Raw genomic sequence first — 26,307 nt, 5'->3', positions numbered from 1 at the left:
CCTTACCTTTTCCCAAAGTGCATTATGCTGTGATCTCTTCCCCAGGTGAATGATGCACACATAATTTATCAGACCAGGCAACCTTCTTTCATTGCTTCATGGTACAGTTCTGATGCTCATGTTTCCATTGAAGGCGCTTAGGCAGTGGACCTGGGTCATCATGGGCACTCTGACTTGTCTGCAGTTAAGAAGACCCATATGCAGCAAACTGAGATGCACTGTGTGTTCTGACATTTTTCTATCATGGCCAACATTGAGCTTTTAATCAATTTGAGTTAAAGGAACTCTTGTGTGTGATTGGACCAGAAGGACAAGCCTTCCCTCCCCTTGTGCATTAATGTGCCTTGGTCACCCAAAACCCTGATGCCAGTTCACTTGTTGTCCTCCCTTTCACTAGCTTTGGTAGGTACAAACCACTGCATACTGGGAACACCTCACAAAACTCGTCGTTTTGGAAATGCTCTGACCCAAAACATTACACTTTGCCCCTTGTCAAAGTTACTCAGATATTTTCACTTGCCCATTTTTCCAACTTCCAACACATGAAAGTCAAGAACTGACTGTTCTTTTAATGCCTAATATATCCCACCTGGAGAGGCCTTACAAGCCACAGTGTCTTGCACCCTCTGTGAAATCGGGTGAAGGATTTATAATAATCTGGTGTGCTTCAGCAAGGCTGTAATAGGCCAGATCAATTGGGAAGGACGCATGAAGAAACCATGCTTCCTCTTGCTCTGACAATGTTACCCAACTCTGAAGATTAGTTTTTTTTTTTAGCAGGACAATGATCCATGCCACATGGCCAGGTCAATCAAGGTGTGTTTGGAGGGCCACCAGATCAAGACCTTTTCATGGCCAGCCCAATCTCAAGACCTGAACCCCATTGAAAACATCTGTAATGTGATAGAGGTAATGAATGGTCAGAAGCTATTAAAAGAAGCCTAGCAGCTTGAATTTCTGTGCCAGGGTGGCATTTAGATATCCAAGAGCAATGTAAAAGACTAGTGGAGAGCATGCCAAGACACATGTGAGCTAATTTTGCAGTGGTCCTTACAAAAAGAAATGTACTGTATTTCTACAGGATGAGAAATTATACCTCTGTACAACTTCCATGGACAGGTGACAATTGTACAATAGAACTGTAATGAACAAGACGATCAAATATTAATAAATTAATTAATATAGCAGCTCTGTTTTGATGTCCAGTTGTACAGAAGTATAGGTTTTTTTATGCAGCAAGAATAGAGTTTATTCACATACTAACATTACTAGTTGCAAAGCTAGACAATACTCTATTGGCCGCCGGAGTTCTAATCGGTATACATGCATAGGGCAGGAATGTCAATACATGGTATATCTTGGTGGCTCTGACTTCACTGCTATTTGCACTGAATCCATGTGAAGCGTGTTTCATTGTATACTGTACAGCAATACTGACTGAAGGGCTTGGTGGTACAATATTGAACAATGTATCCATAAAGTTACAGTTCCCGTGGGTGCAGTGTTACACCCGTTACAAAAGAGCAGGTTAAAGGGAAACTGTCATCATTTGTTATTTTACTGCAAATGAAAGATTACATGTAAAAAAGCCTTGTTGTGTATTTTGTAACGATTGCATATGCATTACTCTGTCTGTTCAGTGAATCTCTTGGATTACCTTTGCTACATGCACTGTTAGGCACCATTTTTGGCCCTCTATGGTCAGAAGCACTGCTTATGTACTAAGGTCAAGCACAATATGAAACTGTCTGAAACTGTTTCACAGTGTGTGTTTTCGAGATGCCTAGGGTAAGCCACGGGATGTGCTTATAGTTTTTAATTTACTGACAAAATAATACATAAACAAGTTATAACATACCGTATGTGATCTTTTATTTTAAAGAACAATACAGATAAATTATAAGAACTCCTTACTTGTCCATTAATAAAAAGTCTCTGATATACAATAAAATATAAATAAATACTCAGACAATGAAAGCACATCAACAGGAGAGGGTGTGTGAAATACAAATGTATTTGATATATGATTGTTACACAAATAATCTTCTGGGATCTTACCTTCTCCCCTTTGCTTCCTTTTGGTCCCCTTACACCAAAGGCTCCCTGTAAATATATTTATACATCTTCAGTAATAAAATACATAGAATAAGCATACTCAAAGAATTCCTCTTAAAGCACCATCTGGAATTTAATATTCTTATATATTTGTCTAATCAGGCACATATTTCTTCTGCTAGACACCCGCATGAATCTATTCAGCCATGTCTATTTACCTGTGAAATTATTCAACATTTAAAATGTACATTTACCTTAACACCACGCGTCCCTGGGTAACCAATAGGACCCGGAGTTCCTGGAAGTCCCTGAAAACATAAGAAAAGCACGAGAAATCGGCATAAGACGTTTTGCATACGTACATGTAGGAGTTTCTTCTTAGGAGCCCTATTTTGATGTATATAGCCAAGTGGCTTCCTAGATACTCATTTTGTCCTGGTAGAATTCCCTTGTATATCAATTTGCTTCAGGGTCAAAGCCTGAATGATGCAAGGTGAATGTCAAGGTCAAGAAATGAAGCCATATAGTTACTGGATATGATATGTATTAACTAGATTTCTTTATATCACTAAGCTCCAAGGTAATTAACATTCATGTTGAGTTTTTAGATAGAAGGTATGTTTGCCTGCATAAATGTATAAGGGGCACAACATGCATCAGAACGTTGCAGAAGGATAGAGATCTCTTTTAGGGGAGCATTGGGGAACATCTTTGGCACCGAGCATATTAGGATTATCATCTCTTCTTCAATACAAGTACTATGCTTCCAGAACATAATGTCCACTTTTTTTCTTTTTGAGAAAAAAGTAATCCTAGAAATTGTGTCTTAAATTTAAAATACATTAGAACAAATTGCAAATATTTTTGCTCATTCTCTCACCAGTATTTACTAAACTGTGAATTGTTGAAAATTGATAAAGAATTACACATTTTAATCCCAAACATTTTCCAACTAAGTTAGTTTTAAAACTTAGGAAGTTGTTTGGCCAGAACGGAGTGAGTGTTTCTTATATGAACACAAAATGTTTTCTGCCAGTAATGCCAAAGTTAAATTGTTACTTACACAAACCAAGCTTAATATCAGTCATGTGTGCCATTATCTTGTCGTGCTCCAACTCAACATTGGTAATTGTGTATGATTCTGTAAGCGGAAGTCCAGCCTGTTCATTTTCTGTGTATTTGCTGTGTTATCAATTTTGCTATGTGATTTTGCAACTATAGTGTTTAATTGTACTTTTAATCAATAACAAACCATTAGTAAATGTTGGTGATGTTTTGGCATGTTTGTTCAGCTCTCTTGTTAACACTTTGACAATTTCGAGGTTTTGATTAATTGTTAGAAAATTGTTTAAAAAAAAAAGTCTTCTGTGGATTATCAGGTCATTTTTGGTTTTGGATCTGATTGTTCAGAGTCAACAACTCTCTTTGGAAGGATTGTGGTTGCTTAAAGGAACACTATAGGGTCACAAACACAAACATCTATTCTTAAACCTATAGCGTTAAAAATAGCATCTAACTCCCCAGGTCCTCCCTTGCCCTCCTAAATATAGTAAAATCTTATCTTTATTCCAGTCTGCTGCTGTTAGCTCTGCCCCGGATCTGCCTTCTTGGCAGACATAATCAGAAGTGGTGATTGTAGCAAATCACAATGCTTTCCCATAGGAAAGAGTTGTAACGGCAGAGCTTGTCAAGGAGGCAGATCATGGGCAGAGCCAGCACAAGCCAAACACAGTCCTGGAAAATCAGCATCTCCTCATAGATGATGCATCTCTATGAGGAAAGTTCAGTGTCTCCATGCAGAGGATGAAGACACTGAATGTCAGTGCTGCACAGTGTGCAGCAATGCCCCAGGACGCACCTCTAGCAGCCATCTGAAGAGTGGCCAGGGGTGGTATCCCTAGGCTGTAATGTAAACAGTGCCTTTTCTGAATAAATAGTGTTTACTGCAAAAAGCCTGAAGGGACTGATTATACTCACCAAAACAAATACAATTCTGTAGTTGTTCTGGTGAGTATAATGCCCCTCTAAGTGACAATTTACTGTACTGTATAGGGCCCTGTTTATACTGAAACATTAAAGGCAAATCTGTATTGGATCGGTGCGATTGTGATCATGACAACAGTGTTAATGGCTCATTGGCATCCTGTAAGGTTTTGATAATTATCAACTGATTTATTCCTCAATCAGTTTTTTTCTCAGATTGATGTTGCATTGCGAATATAAAGTTGATCAATTTGAAAGACATTATAATGCATCACTAGATCTATACCTCATCGCACACCGGGTTTATGCTCAACAACTGACTAATAATTAATAAATACATTCGTACACAGAGTTTTTTGCCTAATCACATCTGGACATAAAAATTTAATTGTAAGGGTGGTTCAACATTTCATCAACAACAATATCAACTAAACTATTAATAGCTTCCCCTCCCTGCTCCCTGATTCCTCTCCTGCAACTGTCATTAAAAAAATAAAAACAATAAAAACCTCAGTGAATATTCTAGCTGCCGACTTTTCACTTTTCTACCTTACCCTTACTTTTTGTGTCACTATAACCCACTCCCTCTAGCATTTAAGCTCATTTGAGCAGGGCCCTCAATCCCTCTGTTCCTGTGCGTCCAACTCGTCTGGTTACAATACGCGTCTGTTAGTCCACCCATTGTACAGCGCTACGGAACTTGTTGGTGCTTTATAAATAATAATAATAATAATCAATCATCAATATAAACAAAACTATCACAGGACATGTTATAGAAACCGTAATGTCGCCAACAACAGAATTTAACATGGCATTGCCACCAATGTTATCATACGTGCTGTGGATTTAGAATACAATTTGCTTTTTTTTTTTTTTTTTTTTTTTTGCTTTTTAGTGGGAAGAATGGAATGTCTTGTGGGAAAGGTTTTTTTGTTTTCCTTTAACAGAGATGATAGGTTGATCATGATGCACTTGTGTAATTCAGCTATTATTTAACTACAGGTTTCTTTTATCCATATTTCTGGACACTCACCTGAATCCCCTTCTCTCCAGCTGACCCTTCTCTGCCTGGATGACCCTAAAAATATTGGTAAAGAAGTCAGATGACAAACAGGTGAAGTCTTAATGAAATAATTTTTGAGCTTCTACATTTACTTATGGGTGATGGCATCTTACAGAGCTCTAACACAGGGGTATCACACTCCAGAGCAGCAGCTGTTGTTGTGGTACCATGATTCTAATAGCCTATGGCATGCAATAGATTATAAGAGCTATAGTCCAACAACAACTGGGTACCAGAAGTCATAACCTCTGCTCTAGAAGTTACGGTTAGGTGATGTCCTTTCTATCAGTGAAACCTACCATGTTACCAAATGGCTTGAAACTACAGTACCATTCCTTCGTTAGCTTATTTTCAGCCTTTTCAACACACAGTAGCAATTTATGTATCGTTTATGGTTTGTTATAGTTTGTATAAATTAAGCATTAGAGGGAGTGCTGTGTAATTGCAGGGTGCCACTTTGCTTTTCTTTTGGCCATTAATTGTTGTTTTTTTTTTTTACATTTGACTAAATGAACAGCAAAGTACATGAGCCAACAGGGGCATAGTGACCATACAAAGGGAGAGAGCAAAATTGAAATGACCTGAAACAAGAAAAAAAATACACTATTCTTGTATTTTAATGTTTTGGGTTTTGTCTTGTTCTTGCCTCTTAAATACAGAATTAATAAGATCTTTATAAATGATTGAGACTAAACAAAGCTATTTTGGGAAAGAAATGAAAGTACCCTTCCTGCATTAGCAGTGAGCATTTTCCATTTTCTGCTCTATTTTGGATGAGATACAAACACACTGAAATTATTCAAGTGCCTGGCAATGTGTGCTATGTAAGCTGCATTTTAAACAGAACGCTGGCTAAAGACAACTTGGGCTCTAGTTCAGTTAGATATGCCGATGATGATTATGGAATATTTTTTAGCTTCTGTTTTAACTCTGACCGTGGAAAGAGTCTCAAATCTCTATGTACTCTAAAATGAATATGATAAATATATTACATATAAATAGATGTAAAATACAAGCATTTCAAAGCATCGAGAGGTTATGAATTATGTTTGATCATAAGTGACAACATTCTGACACAGAAATCATGGTTTGTGGAGACTGTGGTCTGCACAGCTTGAACAATATTACTGCAAATTGCAGTTAAATCTTTTATTCTGTTCCTGACAGTTTTGGTAATAAAATTAGATATGGAGAATAATTACAATCCGCACTCAAAATATTTTCAAGTGAAGATACTTTCGAGTTTGTAATTTTTAATTTGGGTAGATTTACGAAACTGATATAACTTGAGTGCAGGAACTGATCGATAAGTCTGTAATTAATTTTTTGGAGTACAGTTATACATAGATTTAATTTCTGTAATAAAATGTATGAACAGCTAGTTACATTATACCAATGTCCTTCCACTTTATTAACATTATATGATTACTGCAAATTAATAAATACTACAACTGTGGCAAGAAAAGCTAGCTGATGTTTTTGTGATGTTTTTTGTAGTGCATGAAATTACGTATTCCCTATAAGTCCTAAATATGTTCGGACAGCAAAGAATATTTACAGGAACGAATATCATCCGTCTTGTTGATGTTGCTCTTACAAAGAATCACACTTTGATTTTAAAGTAAGAACAGGATTAAAACAGTTCCACTTACAGGAGGTCCATCTGACCCAGCCAGACCCGAAATTCCTTGCTTTCCTGGTGGACCCTGTGGGAAGATAATAAGGATGCTGGATGACTACATGGCCTTCTACAACTAGACTTGGCAAATTGGACTTGAGCTACTGTTATTCTGAAAAGCATTTTAACCAGAGCACCTGGTCAGAGGATCGCTATCTTAATTATATGAAAGTGCTTGGACTGTTGGTTAATATATCCAGTAAATATAAAATACTTGGCACATGCAAATGTTAAGAGATTAAAGATTTCCACAACCGTTAATTCTACGCCCACTATATTCATTCATATTCATATCATATCATATCATTTACATAAAACATACTTGCATAATATATTTTTTGCCTCCATAATTCAGTTACTTCTATTTTACAAAATAGATATAGAATCCTGAACACTTACCTTCTCTCCTGGCATGCCAATGTGTCCTTGAGGTCCTGGCAATCCCTACAAACATAAGACATGTATTTGTTAGTTTATAAATTAGCACCCAGTCAAATAATCCTTGCCTTTATAATGTTAAAGGTATTATAAAATGCTATGAAGAGAGAGTGTGCTTGATGCATGATTGAGTATGCCCAACTAACTATAATATCATTTGATTCATTGATTCTTACCTGTGGTCCTGGGTTTCCTTGTTGGCCATTAGCTCCAGATTCTCCTTGAACACCCTGTAGAAGAAAAAAGATGAATACATATTTATAATTGTTTTATAATTAGGATTGTTAGCTCACTAGCCATTTTGGTTAGTACTTTGTATAAAAGGACTGTAAATGTAAGATCTCAGCCCTGAACAAGGCTTCAGCTCCCTTCTTCCAGGCAGGAATTATCTCCTCTGTACTAGTCCCTAAATATGCGGTGACAAACATTTAGAATACAAATATATAGAGCATTGGGAAAAGAGCAAATAAAATTAATACACGAACTATATAATACAAGTACATTTTTTACACAAGAAAGAAACAACAATGTATGCATTTAACTACATATTTGGTTGCCCTAATTTGCATACCAGTATTATGTAAATATACACTTCCATTCCGCCAGCAGAGAACGCTTTAGTGCTATAAAGTAACAATGAATAGTTTATTTTTTAATTGCTACCTTTACAAGACCCTTTTAGGGACTCTTGGGACCAGGTCTATAGTCTATGGGCAAGAGGCTGACCTTCAAGCCTCTCCAAAATTTCATGGCATAGGAGCATCTATCACAGTCAACTTACACATTCCTTTTTTGTCCTGTAATGATGTATTATTAGTGTATTTTCATTAACATAATATCCATATCATACTGTGAGCTTCTTGGGAGTTGTAATGATACATTAATAGAAGATATGCTTTTCCATATCAATGTTCTCCTTAGTGCCATACAAACAAATTGTATGACGAACCTCATACTCAAGCTAAAATCAAACAAATGATGTGAAAGAATAGATGTCTGGCTTTATTAAATATAATGGAAATTAACTTTGGTAAGGGGAACTGAGTAGACTGGTCTCAGGTTTGATGAGCAGATCTGAGCCTTCTATGGTGTTTACCCTTCTCCCTATCTGCAATGGCTCTATTCAGCAACCTTTAGAGGTCTTCTGCTAGCTCCTTTTATTTTCAACAACCTTCAGCCAGTCACTTGAGGGTGTGTGGAATAGCTATTTTGTGTCTCTTCCAAAACACCAGACAAGACTAGTGAAGGGAAGGTACAGCGTTGAGAGTAGGAGTGGTATGGGGTTAGTGATAACTACATAAAATTAATTTAGATCCCAGATACATTAGGTATTTGACAATCAGGACTGATCTATGAACATATTTTGAGTTCTTTTTATTTAGTTGCACTATGTATGGGAGCACGTAAAGAGAAACCATTAAATGCGGTGGAACAAACACATAACACAAATTCTAGTGTTTTTTTGGGACAGAACATGGACAATTACCTCTTAAGGGGTTAATTACATTACACCCACCCCTGGTGCCAGAGTGTCTGGGTATCACTAACTTGTTCAAAGTAGCAGGATTAGCAGATTTAATTCTAATTACAAGCAAACAACTCCGCTAACCAAAAACACAAATAGATATTAGACATAACTATAAAGAGCACTAAAGCAATAAGCCTTATCTTCCCAACTGGTCTGTTGGTGTCCATAGTATATGGCGAGTCCAGTTTAACAGAAGGTCCACAGCCTCGAGAAAAGAGTCTGGTCTCCATGCTCCTCCACAAACAAAATAGTCTCTGTTTAAGCATTAGATAACTTGGCCATTGGGCAGCCATTGAAAGATGGGAAAGCAATAATGAACATAACCTACCAGCAAGCCAGAACAAATAAGAATAAGAGGAACAAAAACTGGAAACTAACACGATGGACACCTTTGGTATCTGAGAAGACAATTCCTCAACAGATGCCCACTCATCATCATACAGATCATACGCGATATGTGGTCACAAATAAATTGTACTGAGAAAAATTTGCATCTTTCATTCTCAGAAATTCTGTCCACTGCTTGTCAGGACAACTCTAACTTCCCTGGAATGTAAACCATTAAATAAAGCATCACCTATGACTTGTGTTAACCTTTTTTTTTTTTTTTTACATGAGATGCACCCCTTTCTTTTAAATTTATAGCAAAGACTTAGTAAATGACATCATAAGTTCAGTTCAGTTCAGGCAAAGCCAGGGCAAACATTGCTAATGAGGATAAGAAATGGAAACATTGTTTCATTTCTCATCTCCTCTCTATGTTGTCTCTATGCTGACTGTCAGGTGTAAAGGATAGGGCTTATAACATTGACTGACAATGAGCTAAGATGGAGGCGCCCAGTTGCAGGATAAAGAGATGTGGACTATTTGTCTTCACAAATACATATATAGGGATATGTAAAGATAACATTAAGAAACCGGGGAGGTGACAGCTCCATTTAATGGAGAGTGAATGAATGGAAATTGTGAGTCCTGTTGAAGTCTTTGCATTGGAAATTAGAGGTATGTTTCTAAGTTTCTAATATGTTTATATATTGACAGAAAGACATATTTTTTAATCTCATGAGATCAGTTATGTCAAAAGTGAGTAATGCCTTATAAATTATAATGGCAAGGCAAGGCAAGTTTAAATATGTATGTGAAATTACAAGTATTGCTTTTTACCGACTCGTACTGTTATGTTGTATAAAGCCCTACAAGTAGGTTAGCACAGCTACATGCAGAGAAGGGAATATAATAACCTAAAAGTCCCATTAAAAACTAAATCTACATTCTGATTGGCTTCATGGTATTCAAAAATAGAATCCTGATAAAAGGCAATCCATGCCCAATACAGAGATGCATAATTAACTAATTGTAGCCTCTCGCTAGAAATTGTATAAAAACACCCACAAGCAAAAAGTAAAACGTTGTTCAATACAGCACAGATTGTAAATTCAATATAGCATTACTGTTATTTTAAAACGGGGAGAGACGTTTGTTGTAGTTACCTGGTTTCCTTTTGGTCCAGGAGCCCCATCAACTCCACTCACACCAGGCTGACCGGGAGGTCCTGTAGGCCCCCTGGGGCCAACTAAGCCACGTGAACCCTGCAAAGAAGAACAGTTTGTTGCCTGATTCATGCACACTTTCACCTCTTAGTTGATACAAAGATATGGACAGTGTTATTAGAAGTGATTTCTGTTGGATATTGCCTCATGATAGGATGTGATGGTCACTTCTAGAATTCTGTGCTGACTCACTGAATGCAATTTATAACCGTTAGATGCTAGGTTCATTAAATCGATAGCATCAACATATTTTGTTAATAGCTTGCCATCCTTTCCATTAATTGGATGATGCCTCCATTGAATATGGTATTATTTAATGAATGCCATTCCCATTCAATAGACACTAGTTTAACTTGTCTGATTGCAATGTTCATAAAACAGTCCCCCCAGTGGGGTATTGTCGTCTAATTCACAGGATGCTGGACTCACACATTGGATGGTACCAATACAGAATGTTTGTTGTAGCTGGCATTTATATAATTATTTAATGGTTATTGTAAGGTACCTTTATTCAAACTGCTATATAACAATTAGCGAATGGACATTGAAACAGAGGCCTTCAAAAATTGCCCACTTTGGGGATACTAGGTAACAAAAGTTAAACAAAGAGACATGTTTTGTCATCTTCATTTATAGCATGATAATTTCAAATACTTCATACTCATGCATTCACCCAATGTGATCTTCACTCATGGAGTAACAAAACTCAACTGATGTATGAGATACCACTTCCGAAAACCAACTGTTTTTTAAAACAGCTTATTTTTTTTGTTATTTCTATTGCCTAAATGTGAATTCCCCTCATTAGATGTTCCTCCCAGTGTGTGTTTTTTTTCTACACACTGGAAATCTACTTCTGTTAAATTGTATGCTAGTTACTGGCTTCTAGTCCTGTTCACCAGATATTGGCCTCAGTAACTGGTTGCCACTTTAACTCAGTTAGTCTGATTCCCACTACCCATGACATGTTCTTACGGATTGATTAAATGAATGTTATTTGGCTCTCAATCTCATTCATTTTGAGTATCACACAACAGATATCATTCTTCCCAGATTCACTTGATGTTATTCTCAATTCTACTCACTGGATACAAGTCACATTCATTAGATGCAATCTTAACCATTGCATATCATTACCAGTCACTGGATGCCATTCTCCTGTATTGGATCTTGGTCCCACTCATTTCCAAATAATTTTGGACACTGCATTAATATTTCTCTTATTTCATGCTGATGCTGGTATGTCTGACTGTAGGCTTTTTCTAATATATTCTTTCTACTTATAGAAAGTGATATTGTTGCACATTGCAACAGAGGTTCAGTTCCACAGAATGTTGATAAAAATCATCAACGAAGGCTCTCACTTCAAAGTGGATGGTTAAGTCCGAAGAGGTATTAATTAATGCTTCATAGTTCTCGCTTGATATAGTTTATATGCCTTACATCATTAGATACATGCACACAAGGATTTATTGTAAGAGGATTTTGTGGGCTAGAAGGATGAACTCAAATTCAAACATGCAATGCAGTTATTGAAATTATATACTGATGGTAATGGAAACTATGCATGCTACTTACTGCTTCTCCAGGAGACCCGGAAGGACCTGGTTGACCATCAGAACCCTGAAAGACATTGGCAGAATAATTGGATATAAATATTCAGCTTTGGGTCACACCATTCTGACGCTATGAAATGTGTCATCATATCTACAATTTTATCTACGATTCTGGGTTTTAATATAAGAGAATTAAATTTTGACAATCAATAATTATTTTTAATAAAAATAAGATAACAAAGAGAAATTGTTGGATAATCTCACATTTTTCTATCTTGGCAAGGTAGTCAAAATATTGGCAAACTAATATATTAGATTACCAATATTTTTTATTAGAAATGCATTTACTAAGAGACTAAGAGTAGTTTATTATTACAAAATAGTTCAGACATGCATTAGTATAATCTGACCAAATACAACACATCATATCTAACAGTTTTTCCAAACATTCAAGCATTTTCTGTCTATATTGTATGTTGTATTCATGGAACACTTGAAAACAACTAAACCTTATTTTATGCGAAATCTTGGAGTAATGAGGACTAAAGCACAAGAATGATTATCCATCAGAAACAAAGAAAGACAGCAAGGAGCAGATGTAAAAATTACCTTTTCTCCTTTTTCGCCAGGTGGACCCAACACACCTTGGCCACCCAAATCACCCTAAAAAATAGAGAACATTGATGTTACCAGGATGGCTAACAAATAACGACATACCGTAGTTATTTCAATTGCCTGAATATAAAATCACAACATTCTAGAAAGCACCAATAAAATTTTTATTATTTGTTCATAGAACAACTCAGTTAAAAATGTTCTATAAATGTATCATTTGTTTAGAGAATAATGCCTTGTGGGATTACTGATACAATTGTTTATAGAACAAGCTTTTTCAGAATGTTCTGTTAATGCTATTATTAAAGACTGAGGATTCTTTTATGGTCATGATCTATGTTTTACTCCTGAGAACAGGTTCTCCTTCTGGTTTTGGAGATATTAAGGATTTTAGTTGAATGCCTGCCAAACTTACCAATAAGGAAGTCACAATCCCTACAGGATCCATACTAGTTAATCACACATATTGAAAATCTTAATGCCCGAACTGAGAAAAGAAATACAGTGTATACCTTATGTCCTAGTAAAAAAAAAAAAAAACCTCCATATGCAATTGATGAAATATAGCTTCAAGCAGTAATATAGTTGGCTAAGAATGACAGCATCGCTGTGGCATATGCACAAATATTGCAGATGGTACAGCATATAACAAAGATATGATTGTATAAAATATTAAAAAAATTCTTAAACCAAAATGACCTCCAGACTATTTGACCTATGACCACCATATTTCAGAAGGCAAAATGTGTTACACTTAGTTATTACCATACAAATAGTTCACCAGTAGTTTTAAACCAGCAATTTTGATACAATGGATATTTGAAAACAAATTGATGTTTTGGTATTTTTGGCCAATTCAATTTTGTGACCAAACAAAAAGGATATTTCAACTCTTGAGTAGCCCGAGTATAGGTTACAACATAAATCCACACCCATCAGCTTCACATTTTCGATACATAGGCTCACCATTGGACTCTTCTATGATTCTATTATTTTATTCTACTATTCCATCATTTACAAATCCAAACCATTTCATGTTTTTTTGGTTTTTTTTTTTAATAAATATGCATTAAAACAGAGGAACTGGGGTGCAGGGAAATGACAGCCGGTGCACTGGACTGGTGAGTCCAAATTTTAAATATCTGGCTGTAACAGAAGGCAGGAAAGAGGTACACGAATGAGCGCCTGCAAGCAACAGTGAAGCATGGTGGAGGTTGCTTGAAATCTTGGGGCTGCATTTCTGCAAATGAAGTTGTGTATTTGATCAGAATTAATGTTCTCCCCAATACTGAGGAGTACAGGCAGATACTAAAAATCCACATATCCTGCCTAAATCTACAAAAAGACTCGCGCTTAGTTCTCCAGTATGTTTGAACAACCTGCATACAGTCAAAGCTGTATGCAAATGTACCTAGCAGAATTTATGTTTTTTCTGAAGGCAAAGGGTGGTCACACAAAATATTGATTTGATTTAGATTTTCTCCTGTTTACTAATTTAGCATTTTGTTAATTTATATTGATAAACTCGTAAAAAAAAAATTCACCTACTTAAAACCTTTACATCTCATTTACAAGTACCGTATATACTCGAGTATAAGCCGTCCCGAATATAAGCCGAGGCACCTAATTTTATCCCAAAAAACTGGGAAAACTTATTGACTCGAGTATAAGACTAGGGTGGGAAATGCAGCAGCTACTGGTAAATTTCTAAATAAAATTAGATCCTAAAAAAAATATATTAATTGAATATTTATTTACAGTGTGTGTATAATGAATGCAGTGTGTGCGTATGTGTGTGTGTATGAGTGCAGCGTGTGTGTATGAGTGCAGTGTGTGTATGAGTGCAGTGTGTGTGCATGAATGCAGTGTGTGTGTGCATGAATGCAGTGTGTGTGTGTATGAATGCAGTGTGTGAATGCAGTGTGTGCAGGGCCGGTGCAAGGATATTTGCCGCCGTAGGCAAAAAACATTTTGCCGCCCCTTCCCCCCCCATATGTCCTGACTTCCCCTCCTCCTCCCTCAGTGGTCCTTACCTCCCCACCCCCGTGTTCCTTCACCCCCCCCCCAGTGGTCCTGACTCACCCCTCCCCTAGTGGTCCTTACCCTCCCCTCCCCTAGTGGTCCTTATCCCACCCCCTCCCTCTCATAGTGGTCCTTATCCCCCCCATCCCTCCCATAGTGGTCCATATCCCCCCCCCATCGCTCCCATAGTGGTCCATATACCCCCCCTCCCTCCCATAGTGGTCTTTATACCCCCCCTCCCTCCCATAGTGGTCCTTATCCCCCCCTCTCCCTCCCATAGTGGTCCTTATACCCCCCTCCCTCCCATAGTGGTCCTTATCCCCCCCCTCCCTCCCATAGTGGTCCTTATACCCCCCTCCCTCCCATAGTGGTCCTTATCCCCCCCTCCCTCCAATAGTGGACCTTATACCCCCCCTCCCTCCCATAGTGGTCCTTATCCCACCCCCTCCCTCCCATAGTGGTCCTTATCCCCCCCCCTCCCATAGTGGTCCTTATCCCCCCCCTCCCATAGTGGTCCTTATACCCCCCTCCCTCCCATAGTGGTCCTTATCCCCCCCTCCCTCCCATAGTGGTCCTTATCCCCCCCCTCCCTCCCATAGTGGTCCTTACCCCCCCCCCTCCCTCCCATAGTGGTCCTTATACCCCCCTCCCTCCCATAGTTGTCCTTATACCTCTTTTTTTTGTTATTATAAATTTTTTATTATTATTTCTTATTTTTTTATTATATTTTTTTTTTCGTCCCCCCTCCCTGCTTGATACATAGCAGGGAGGGGGGCTCCTTCCCTGGTGGTCCAGTGGCAGTTCAGTGAGGGGAGAGGGGGGCTGGCAGAGCTGTACTTACCTTTCCTGCAGCTCCTGTCAGCTCTCTCCTCCTCCGCGCGGTCTGTGCAGCTCCCTCTGTCAGCTCCCAGTGTAAGTCTTGCGAGAGCCGCGGCTCTCGCGAGACTTACACTGGGAGCTGACCGAGGTGCTGAACGGACGGCGCGGAGGAGGAGAGAGCTGACAGGAGCTGCAGGAGAGGTAAGTACAGCTCTGCCAGCCCCCCTCTCCCTCCAGTCTGTATTATGGCAATGCAAATTGCCATAATACAGACTCTGACTCGAGTATAAGCCGAGTTGGGGTTTTTCAGCCCAAAAAATGGGCTGAAAAACTCGGCTTATACTCGAGTATATACGGTATATATAAATTATGGATTTTCTAGCCCCCCTGGGCGGTATTTATTTTTTTAATTCTCATGTCCTATACCAGAGGCCTGGGAGTCTAGAGGTTCTGATCAGTAGTTTAGCTATTCCAAGAATTGCTCTCTTCTGGACAGAGATTTCAGATGTCCCATCTGGAAACTGCTAAAGCCCTGACTGCTCCTATCAAAACTGGGTCTACAACCGCCCTCAATTTCCACATCCTTTCAAGCTCCTCTTTCAGCCCATGGTATTTGTCCAACTTGTGTTCCTTTTTCTTGATGCTATGGTCACTAGTTATTGACACATTCACAGCTACTTCAGTCTACCACCACAATGTCAGGTTGGTTTGCCAGTATTTGCTTGTCCATCCCTATCTGAAGGTCCCACATGACCTTAGCCCTGTCATTTTTAATCACACTTTGTTGCACCTCCCAGGCCATGTTCTGTTTGGTGCACAAGTCCAGCAACTTGATTGTGCCTTTCGATGTACACTGTCACTGCTTACATCTTGCACCTGACTAATATGTGCAAAAATGACTCTGAGGTCTATTTGCACAGTCTGCACTTTGGGTCCTGTCACATGTGACAGCCCCCTGGTTCTATTGATCAATGGCAAGAACAAGATCCGTACGTATTTATGAGAGTGTAACATTCAAGCAAGTACGATGGGTATTTTACAAATGGACTATTATACAATATATAATTTTATAGCTGGAGAAAATATGGTTTCCGGACACTTACCCTGTGTCCCTTTTCTCCTGGAAATCCGGGCAAACCATCAAAACCTCGATCACCCTATATATCAATAAAATGAATTGAAAACATTAGTTTTATATATCAGCAGGTATACAAAACATTTTAAAACATACATATTGTTTTGATGGATCATTGGTGGCAAAAAGAAAGTATGATAAATAAGTTTGAATTCATGTGTATGGTATTAATAGCATGAATTAGAATTTGGAAATAGCAGTTTACCTCTTGTGGGTCCACATAGCTAAAATTCAAATCGAAGGATAGGTGACTAGTAAAGCATAATGTGAAATGAAAGTCACGTAGACTATGGAAGGCACAACGTGATTATCCCAGCTTACCTTTTCTAAAATTACCATTATAACTTAGGTCACTGATATCTACATAGGTCATTCTTGTCTTCACACTTTATGCCTACAAATGTCAATGAAGTCTACTGAATTGAAGAGGTACCTTTATTCCAGTTTCCCCAGGTACACCTCGGCCACCATCAGCTCCAGACCTTCCCTGTGGTAAGGAAAAAAGAAAAATAATAAATCCATGAATTAAAAAACTTGGAGAAAGATGGAAAAAATAAAAACGAATAAGGAAGAATTAGTGACAATATGGGTAGATACAATATGAAAACCTGAGTACCGAAAATAAATTAAGTGTATTCAGACATCAACTTGAAAAGGGGCATATTCAAAATATATAGCATGGTATACAACTTCATCCTGACTTACTCTTTTGCCAAGTTTCCCTGGTGGTCCTACAATTCCTTGAAAGCCACGTGGACCCTGTAATGTAAAATTCAGAGTTACAGCAAAATCACTGTATTTTCCCGATGTTTCAGGGTGATACATATTTCATTTAACAAAGAGTGACTGCACTCCTGGTTCTCCCACTATATTAGTAGTAAAAGTTACTCCAAATAGGTGCTCCAGACCTGTGGGCTGGCGTACCACACAGTTGCACTTGCAAAAGTAGATGAAAGATCCGGGCACTCAAAGTATCTTGGTTTGTGCAGACTTTATTATGAATCACAGGCTTTAAAACGACAAGGTTTTGGCCGAACAGGCCTCTGTTAAGTTTGTCAAACCAAGATACTCTGAGTGCGTGGAACTTTCATCTACTTCAGCATAATACATAGACATATTTTATGGAAGGCTTCAAAGAGCCTTACAATTATTAATATTAGTATAATTTAACATCTTGACACAGGAAGTCAAGTTGGACTAAGTAGAAAAATCTTCAAATTAGGATAGGCTTTAAAAGCTTTGTTAAATAAACTAATTCTGATAACATGACATTATCTAGTAATGGAGAAATTACATCAGAATATACTTTCCATATATTACATGTATGTGATATAATGAATCCATTTACTGAGTGCCGGGGTAAGACTCATACCACTTAAAGTCATTGGCAGGATATCCAATTAAACACACCCCCTCTTTCTTTCTGCAGGTCACTTTGTGGTTAAATAGCCTAATGGTATCATTAGATCATACAGCATTTATTGGGATCCATTCAAGTAGATAATTTTAAGATATTTTTTAAAAATCAATCCATGACAAGCAATTCCCAGTTATAGGAAATTGTGAAGTTACAACTACAATTACAAGCATGTTATTGAAATAGAACCGAGATTCTGAATCAGAGAAAACGTAGCTAACAAAGTTTCTTTGGGATTTTTAAAAGGACCCTCAGTGAGAAGTTCACAATGAGAACCAACCATGGGGTCCTCTGTTTTTGAAAATATCTGGCTGCTGCTCATTTGAAAGAATGATAGACTATCACAATTGCAGATTTCCACTTAAATTCAATAATTCAACTCTCTTGCCTTCAGGCAAAATCATCTGATGGACCAGGTTTAGAGAACTCTTATATTGATCAGTCCTGACTCGTCCTTTTCCTCTGCTCCTTCCTCTAACCTGATTGACTCTTGTTCTTGTCAATATATTATGTGTGGTTCTCCTAGCATTCCAGATTAGGCTTCTTTTTTGTAGACATATTGGAAAAAGAGTTATAATAATGAGTGTGATTTAGTGCTAATTCAGAACCATAGTAAAGTCAAGTTGAAGCATTTTGCCTCAACCAACAATGTGATCACTGCATCTTCACTAGCTTCATTAAAGTGATAAGCAGGGATGTTACTTTCTATAACCAATTAACCTTTATTAGAACATTTTAGATAAAGTCATACATTTCTTAGCCTTATTTGTTTTGATTGATGTGTATGCATAATAACATGATGATCTCTACATCAATATAAGATAGGTACAACATGGTCTGTCGTGAACTGTATATGTGACCAACGGAAGGTGAACAACATGTTATATGCAATACGCATTTATCTCTTTATTGGTATATGACTGTTTAAAAATATAAAAGCACAAATGTCAGATTCCAATCTCATTAAAGAGCTCTGTTTCCTAATTGAATGAATGATCTATGAAATCCCTAAATAAAATTATAAATATAAATAAACCAAGGCACTTACTGGAGGTCCTGCGTCTCCTTGATCACCCTTCAGACCTGTGTATCCAGGAGGACCCTAAAAACAAGAAAAACATTACAAAGAACATAATTTAAAACAAACATAATAAAGAGTCCTAAAATTAGTCAATGTTACTAGGTGAAAATAGTATATCTTAATCTTGAATGTTGTCGCACACCGTGTTACTGGAACACTCGAGGAGGGGTAAGCAGTTACAAACACAACTTAAACAAACATGATGTATTGCAAGTCTGGGTGGATAGCTGAGAATCTTCTTATTAGATACGGGATAACCACCCCTGGTCCTCGAACAGGGATATGCACATTCAAGGGTGGGTCTGACATGTCATCACCTCCAGGTTCACTTTTCAGCACAGTTAAAATCATCCTACAATTGCTTAGATCTGCTGCCTAACAGTGCACATTATGACACAAATGGTTCTACATATGTCTCAATTTGGTTTCTATTAATGTAACATACTTAGGTCTCAATTTAAAGGGACACTATTGATATCATAACAACTTTAGCTTAATGAAGCAGTTTCGGCAAATACAGCATGCCCCTGCAATCTCACTGCTCCGTTCAGAAATTTAGGAGTTAAATCACCTTTGTTTCTGTTTAATACAGCCTATGACGGTAGTCCCCATCACTGGGAGTGGAAGAAGTAGGCAGAGGGGACGATACATGCCTGGAAGAAGGGCTGCAGCGGAATAGGCAGAGGGGACGATACCTGCCCGAAAGGAGAGCTGCAGCCTGTTCGGGTGGAAAAGCTTCAGTGAGATCACAGTCAAGCCTCGGCGACTGGTGCTGAAGCGCTCCGGGCTCCCTCCCCATTGGCTAGGAAGCAGATTGGACGGAGGAACTTGGTCGGAGTACAGGAGCTCCGTCACACAGCCCTAGCCACACCTCCCCTGGCTGTGACTCACACAGCCTGCATGAAAAAAAGTTTTCATTTTCAATCCTATGTTAACTTGCTTTAGACGTTTTTATCTCCTGCTCTGTAAATTGAACTTTAAGGACACAAAAGAGGATCCTGCAGGGTTTAGAAGGCTATTAACAAAGCAGGGGATAAGAAATGCTTAGTTAAATAGAATATGTAATAAAGGAAGTTTAAACATTAGATCTCTCTTTACCGAAAGAGTTGTGACTAAGGGTGCACAAACAAAGTGATGCAGCTCCTAAATGGTGAGGAATTGAGCAGTGAGACTGCAGTGGCATGATCTATACACCAAAACTGCTTCATTAAGCTAAAGTTGTTTTGCAGCCTGTAGCATCCCTTAAATTATATCAACTTTTATTGGCTTTTTTAGGAAGAGTTTGCTTAAATTTCCCCATACAAGTCTCGAGGCAAGTGAGATTTGCCTGCCAAGTCAACCAATCAGAGCACTATTACTGAGATTGCATAGCATGCCAAAGTTCTTCTAATGCCTTATCCTGCCATGCAAGCTCATTCTGTGCAGAACCCTGCATGGGCTTACATGGGTTAATTTTAATGCGTTGGTTTAATACTATCCAACTTGAATAACATTACTTCCTTGCTAGGGCAGTATGTTTAAGATGTGGCAATTTGGGTCTCGGGGGGACAAAAGTTTTATTATCTTCCAACTCTCTTTTCTCGCCAAAGGAAGATATGTTTCCGACACAATCCGAAAAATCCTGTTATTGTCATAAAATAAAAACAACCACAAAGTAGTGTTTATTGTCTGTGGGATACTGGATGTAATTTTACATAAACGACAAGGAGTTCCAGGTCTGTCATGTCCATTGTGATGTCAATGTCCCACGTGATGTCATGATTGATTGTGATGTCAATGTCCCACGTGATGTCATGATTGATTGTGATGTCAATGTCCCACGTGATGTCATGATTGATTGTGATGTCATTGTCCACTGTTATGTTACACTTGGAAACACTCTGTTTGTCATTTTAACACAACTGATACCACCTACTGGTTAATTTAAAATGGATTTGTGGAGGATAGTTTTGTTGCAAAGAACCATTTTAAACAAGATTACCTACAAATTGAAATGCACTACACTACCAAAATAAAGTTACCTAAATGAATACACACAGTATAAACATACTTACAAGAGGACCTGCTCGTCCCGTCATTCCCGTAGGACCAGGAGGTCCCTTCATAGCCAGCTAAAACAGACAAAGAAAGTCAGTTATTAATTGGGAAAATTAATTGAAAATTATCATTATACGATTATCGACATTATCAGTATATCATATATTATGAATGGATGGACAGATATAAAGAAGGGATGTTCTATATATATATATGTAAATCAACCGCTACAAAGGAGAAAGGTTAATTTGCATAAACAAGATATGATGTTGCAGTAAAGGGATTATAGTAAATTACACTAAAACTATTTTTAATTGCCAGCGCTTGCTTACACTTTTGCAACCACAGCATATATATTATTTGCGAGGTTGAAATAGCAGCATAACAATAACTCACATTTTGCTCACATTTTTAACTTGTCTTTATTTTATGTTGTTGAGCAAATAATGAAATATTTACTTTGGTATTTTCTTTTACCTTGTGCAAGCACTCCTAACAACCACTGGGTGGCAGAAGCTGAAGGATGCAATGAGACATCAAAACTACATTTCAGAGACAGACACATTGTTACATATAAAAGGGGCTGCAATCGGTTGTTGATGTTGTTATTCTCCATGAATACATAATTTAGTAAACAGGCAGAACACAATCAAGATCCAGTTAAAGGCTTACTTTGGCTTGTTGTAAAATTGATTGTGCCTGTGCTTCTTGGAAAGACACAGTTTGTCCCCGAGAATCGCCTCCGAACTGGAACTGCAGAGAGGAATCAATAAAATATATCGTTATAAAGTACACACGTTTCTACTGTAGGTAGCTATAGCATACCACTGTAAACCACACACTGCTCTGCGGTCACTGTAGGAAATAAATTGATTTCTGGATACATACATTGGTTTTCTTTGTCTGTGATACTATTAGAAAGCACACAGGCCTCTACTTGAGTACATGAATATATTTTGTAGTAAATAAAATATATTAATATTAACATTTTCAGACAATGACAAGATTTTTTGTTGTTGTGTTTTGAGAAGCAGAACGCCGATGGGAGGAGGTAAAGGGTGTGGGCCAGTGACACAATCACGTCACTGGCTCCACTAAAATGGGGGGCGGACTTACCCAGAATTACTAACAGGTCAGACTGGCATTAAGGCATGCCAAGCTGCCTGCCAGTGCTTCAGTTTTGGTCTTTCAGTGCTCTCTGCAGGGTCCCAGTGCGCTGAGTGTAACATTTAGAAAATTGGGCAGACTAGATGGGCCGAATGGTTCTTATCAGTCGTCTCATTCTATGTTTCTATGTAGCGCAAAAGCACGTCTGGTAGAGTTCCTAGGTGGAACAAAGTACAGAACAAAGTCGGGACAGTACCTGAAAATCGGGATGGTTTAGAGGCATGCATTTCCTGTGCCTCCAGTAACAGTCATTCAGACAGCCATTAGTGTCATCATAGTAAAATAGATGCAATGATCAAATCAATTTTACATTTGATGTCTGCATGCAAAGTAGGTCGATGTAGGACGCTGAGTGTACATTTAATGTTCCTGTATAAAAATTGCCAGATCCTGCCAGGCTGAAACCACTGTCCAGCTCTCATTTGGCAAACTAGGCACCTGCCTACCCACATGGCAGGTTTCTACTCTGAACAAATGTAGTGGGGGTATGGGAGGGTGAACGGGCAGCGAGGGAACTCTTTACCTACTGTGCTCCTCCTGTACAGCTTGGTGCCTTGCAGTGTGCAGGCAGCCTGGATATGATGTCATCCTGGCAATGGATAAGATGTAAAGTGAATATATCCCAATATTTTACATTGACTACACTTATCTCTAGGATATATGATGCATTCAATACATTCAGTGAAGGTGTAGGCCAACCTTTAAATACATGACAGGTTCGCTTTAAATATGGCGATCCCACATAAAGATAGCAAATTAGGGAGTTATTTACTATTCAACTGAAAGATGAAAATGAAGAAAAGCCATTGAATGGATTATATGGGTATGACATTGTGATGTCACACCACGGGCAGATTGTACAGAGTGTGGTTCACGAGGTGTCACAAAATGGGCAGATTGTATAGAGTGTGGTTCATGAGATGTCACACCACGGGCAGATTGTATAGAGTGTGGTTCACGAGGTGTCACACCACAGGCAGATTGTATAGAGTGTGGTTCACGAGGTGTCGCACCACGGGCAGATTGTATAGAGTGTGGTTCACGAGGTGTCACACCATGGGCAGATTGTACAGAGTGTGGTTCCCGAGGTATCACACCACGGGAAGATTGTATAGAGTGTGGTTCGCAAGGTGTCACACCATGGGCAGATTGTACAGAGTGTGGTTCACGAGGTGTCACACCATGGGCAGATTGTATAGAGTGCGGTTCATGAGGTGTCACACCATGGGCAGATTGTATAGAGCAGGGGTAGGCAACCTACGGCACTAGTGCCATGCACGGCACTCGAGGTGTCTTTGCACGGCACTCAAGGCTGCTAGAGACAAATAGGCTCTGGCCTATCAGGAGTCCCAGTAAAACTTCAGATATCTGCTAATCCGAAAAGGTGGTGAAGGACAATCCTCAATGTATGCATTGCAGCACGTAGAGGAAGTGATCTTAGATCACTTCCTCACAGCACTTGTGAATAGGAATCCACACTGTAGTAGAGCAGCTCGCAGTTGCTGTTGCAGCTCATGTCCTTGACATGTACCTGGCTGGTCTGGTCCCCACTGGAACCTGGAGAAGCCACCCACACTGCTAGATATACACAGAAATGCAGAATCCTGAATTCCTGTGTAATCCCTCATACACATAGTACGGACAGCCCACACACAAACATACACATAATCTGCACAAACGCAACACCACTAACAATCCACATACATGCACACAACCCCACATGCAGTCTCTCACATGCAATACCTCAAACAGCCCCCACACACACTACCAAACACACAATGTGACATATCCATTCACACAATTCCACAAGCAGCCCCCATACACAACTCACATTCATATGTATCATACACAATACCATAAACTACTCATGAACATATACAATATAATAGCTAATATACGCAGGGCCGTCTTTAATGTGGGGCAAACTGGGCAGCTGCACCGTGAGCCCCGCTGGCCTCAACTATTTCTAACCCCCAGCCGGTAATCCGCACACTAAGGAGGCCCACCGGGTGGCCCGTGCACAAAGGGCCACCAGGTGGGCTTCTGTCAGCAGGGTCCCGGTGGCGCACTGAGGCGCTTTAACAGCGCGAGCAGGCCCCTTGCTTTTTGGCAACAGGCTGGGAGGAAGTGACGGCCGTGCATCACTTCCTCCCACAAAGAGAGGAGCGTGCGGGAAAGAAGAGTAGGCAGAGTGGAGGGGGGCTGGCCGAGAGAGCCAGACCCCAACTCCCAACACCTTCAGCCACCAGCAGGAAAGGTAGGAAACTGGAGGGTGGGTTTAAAAGTGTAATTTTTGTGTGTGTCAGTATATCTGTGTGTGTGTCAGTATGTCTGTCAGTGTGTGTGTTAGTATGTCTGTGTGTGTCAGTATGTGTGTGTCGGTATATCTGTGTGTGTCGGTATATCTGTGTGTGTCAGTATGTCAGTGTGTGTGTGTCAGTATGTCAGTGTGTGTGTGTCAGTATGTCAGTGTGTGTGTGTCAGTGTGTGTGTGTCAGTGTGTCAGCATATCTGTGTCAGTGTGTCTGTCTGTGTGTGTCAGCATGTCTGTGTGTGTGTCAGCATGTCTGTGTGTGTGTCAGCATGTCTGTGTGTGTGTCAGCATGTCTGTGTGTCAGCATGTCTGTGTGTGTGTATATATCTCTGTGTGTGTGTATATGTGCATACATCTCAGCATTCACACACTAACACTACACACAAATACACCCCGACATTCAAATTTCAACACTACGTACAAACACATGTCTGTGTTACACACCAAAATTATATGTAAATACACCCCTGAATTCAAAAACCAACACTACACAAATACATGCTTGCAGTCACGCCAACACCACATACAAACATATTCCATACAAAAACCTGTTTACATTCGAACACACAAAAACCGCTTAGTGCTAAGACCTGGAAACATGGGTAAATGGTAGAGCCCCAGCTGTCACTGCATTACTGGAGTTGCATGACAGATGGGGATCTACCTTTTAATCACTCATGCAACAGGGAGGCCCAAAAAAATTATTTCACCTCTCTACTTTAGGTCCGCCACTGCGTTGAGGTGGAGGATGTGATTGCATGCCTGGGGAGGGCGGACAGGGTCCAGGGGGCCCTAAAAAAGTGCTTTGCCCAGGGTCCAGTCAATATTAAAGACGTCCCTGCATATATGCACAAATACAAAGCAATTACAGTAAAAATAACACAAGCAGGATACGGAAGCATACACACCTCATTTAAAAAAAATAAAATAGGACCGGCACGCTACGGGACATCACAATCCTATATCGGCACAGTGCTGCTAAAAGGTTGCCTACCCCTGGTATAGAGTGTGGTTCACGAGGTGTCACACCACAGGCAGATTGTACAGAGTGTGGTTCACGAGGTGTCATACCACGGGCAGATTGTATAGAGTGTGGTTCACGAGGTGTCACACCATGCGCAGATTGTATAGAGTGTGGTTCACGAGGTGTCACACCACGGGCAGATTGTACAGAGTGTGGTTCACGAGGTGTCACACCACGGCAGATTGTATAGAGTGTAGTTCACGAGGTGTCACACCACGGGCAGATTGTATAGAGTGTGGTTCACGAGGTGTCACACCATGGGCAGATTGTATAGAGTGTGGTTCATGAGGTGTCACACCATGGGCAGATTGTATAGAGTGTGGTTCACAAGGTGTCACACCATGAGTGAAATGTTAAGGCAGCCCCAATTTTTATTTTCTTTGCCTAGGACAAAAAACCCGTTCACCACCCTAACTCTACAACAAGCATTTCATTGGATAAGAGTCATCAAGTTTGATAACATCACAGCAGGAGAATTGGAATGCAGCGGTCTGTCTCGCCATTAGATTACAGGTAAGTTATTAGTGATTTTAAACATTTAATATAAACAAAAAGCAAGCTCTGTAATCTAAAATGATTAAGGAAAACAGCAGAGCAGAAAAAAAATATATAATTTTAAATCAGGGTATTTGGCATACTTGTCCATTCATGTATACACATGTTAAAGAAAATGCTTTTAAAGTTAAAAGTTAAAAAGTGTGTCTATTACCATGGAAATTAGGTTAACTTAAAGCACATTCATGTTTTGTATTTTTGCACCCCTTTTCAAAACATATACAGATAAATCAAACAGCTGCTCATTTATAATTTTCAGTTTTTGACTTG

General features: G+C 39.1%; 1 protein-coding gene across 1 annotated transcript in view; it reads right to left on the bottom strand.

Annotated features, from left to right (window-relative positions):
• Positions 1-26,307, bottom strand: part of COL5A3 (collagen type V alpha 3 chain) — a 219,690-nt gene that overhangs the window by 60,603 nt on the left and 132,780 nt on the right. The window contains exons 13-27 of the mRNA XM_063449460.1: positions 21,650-21,730; positions 20,995-21,051; positions 18,908-18,961; positions 17,148-17,201; positions 16,876-16,929; positions 16,411-16,464; positions 12,461-12,514; positions 11,874-11,918; positions 10,236-10,334; positions 7,394-7,447; positions 7,179-7,223; positions 6,754-6,807; positions 5,072-5,116; positions 2,310-2,363; positions 2,059-2,103 (exon numbers count right to left, since the gene is read on the bottom strand). Of these exons, the coding sequence (XP_063305530.1) occupies positions 2,059-2,103; positions 2,310-2,363; positions 5,072-5,116; positions 6,754-6,807; positions 7,179-7,223; positions 7,394-7,447; positions 10,236-10,334; positions 11,874-11,918; positions 12,461-12,514; positions 16,411-16,464; positions 16,876-16,929; positions 17,148-17,201; positions 18,908-18,961; positions 20,995-21,051; positions 21,650-21,730 (849 nt within the window). The remainder of the gene's footprint in view (positions 1-2,058; positions 2,104-2,309; positions 2,364-5,071; positions 5,117-6,753; positions 6,808-7,178; positions 7,224-7,393; positions 7,448-10,235; positions 10,335-11,873; positions 11,919-12,460; positions 12,515-16,410; positions 16,465-16,875; positions 16,930-17,147; positions 17,202-18,907; positions 18,962-20,994; positions 21,052-21,649; positions 21,731-26,307) is intronic.

The sequence above is a fragment of the Pelobates fuscus genome, chromosome 3, assembly GCF_036172605.1.
Source record: "Pelobates fuscus isolate aPelFus1 chromosome 3, aPelFus1.pri, whole genome shotgun sequence".
Lineage (NCBI taxonomy): Eukaryota > Metazoa > Chordata > Amphibia > Anura > Pelobatidae > Pelobates > Pelobates fuscus.
The sequence above is the reverse complement of the archived record's forward strand: the minus strand, read 5'-3'. Positions and strand labels throughout refer to the sequence as shown.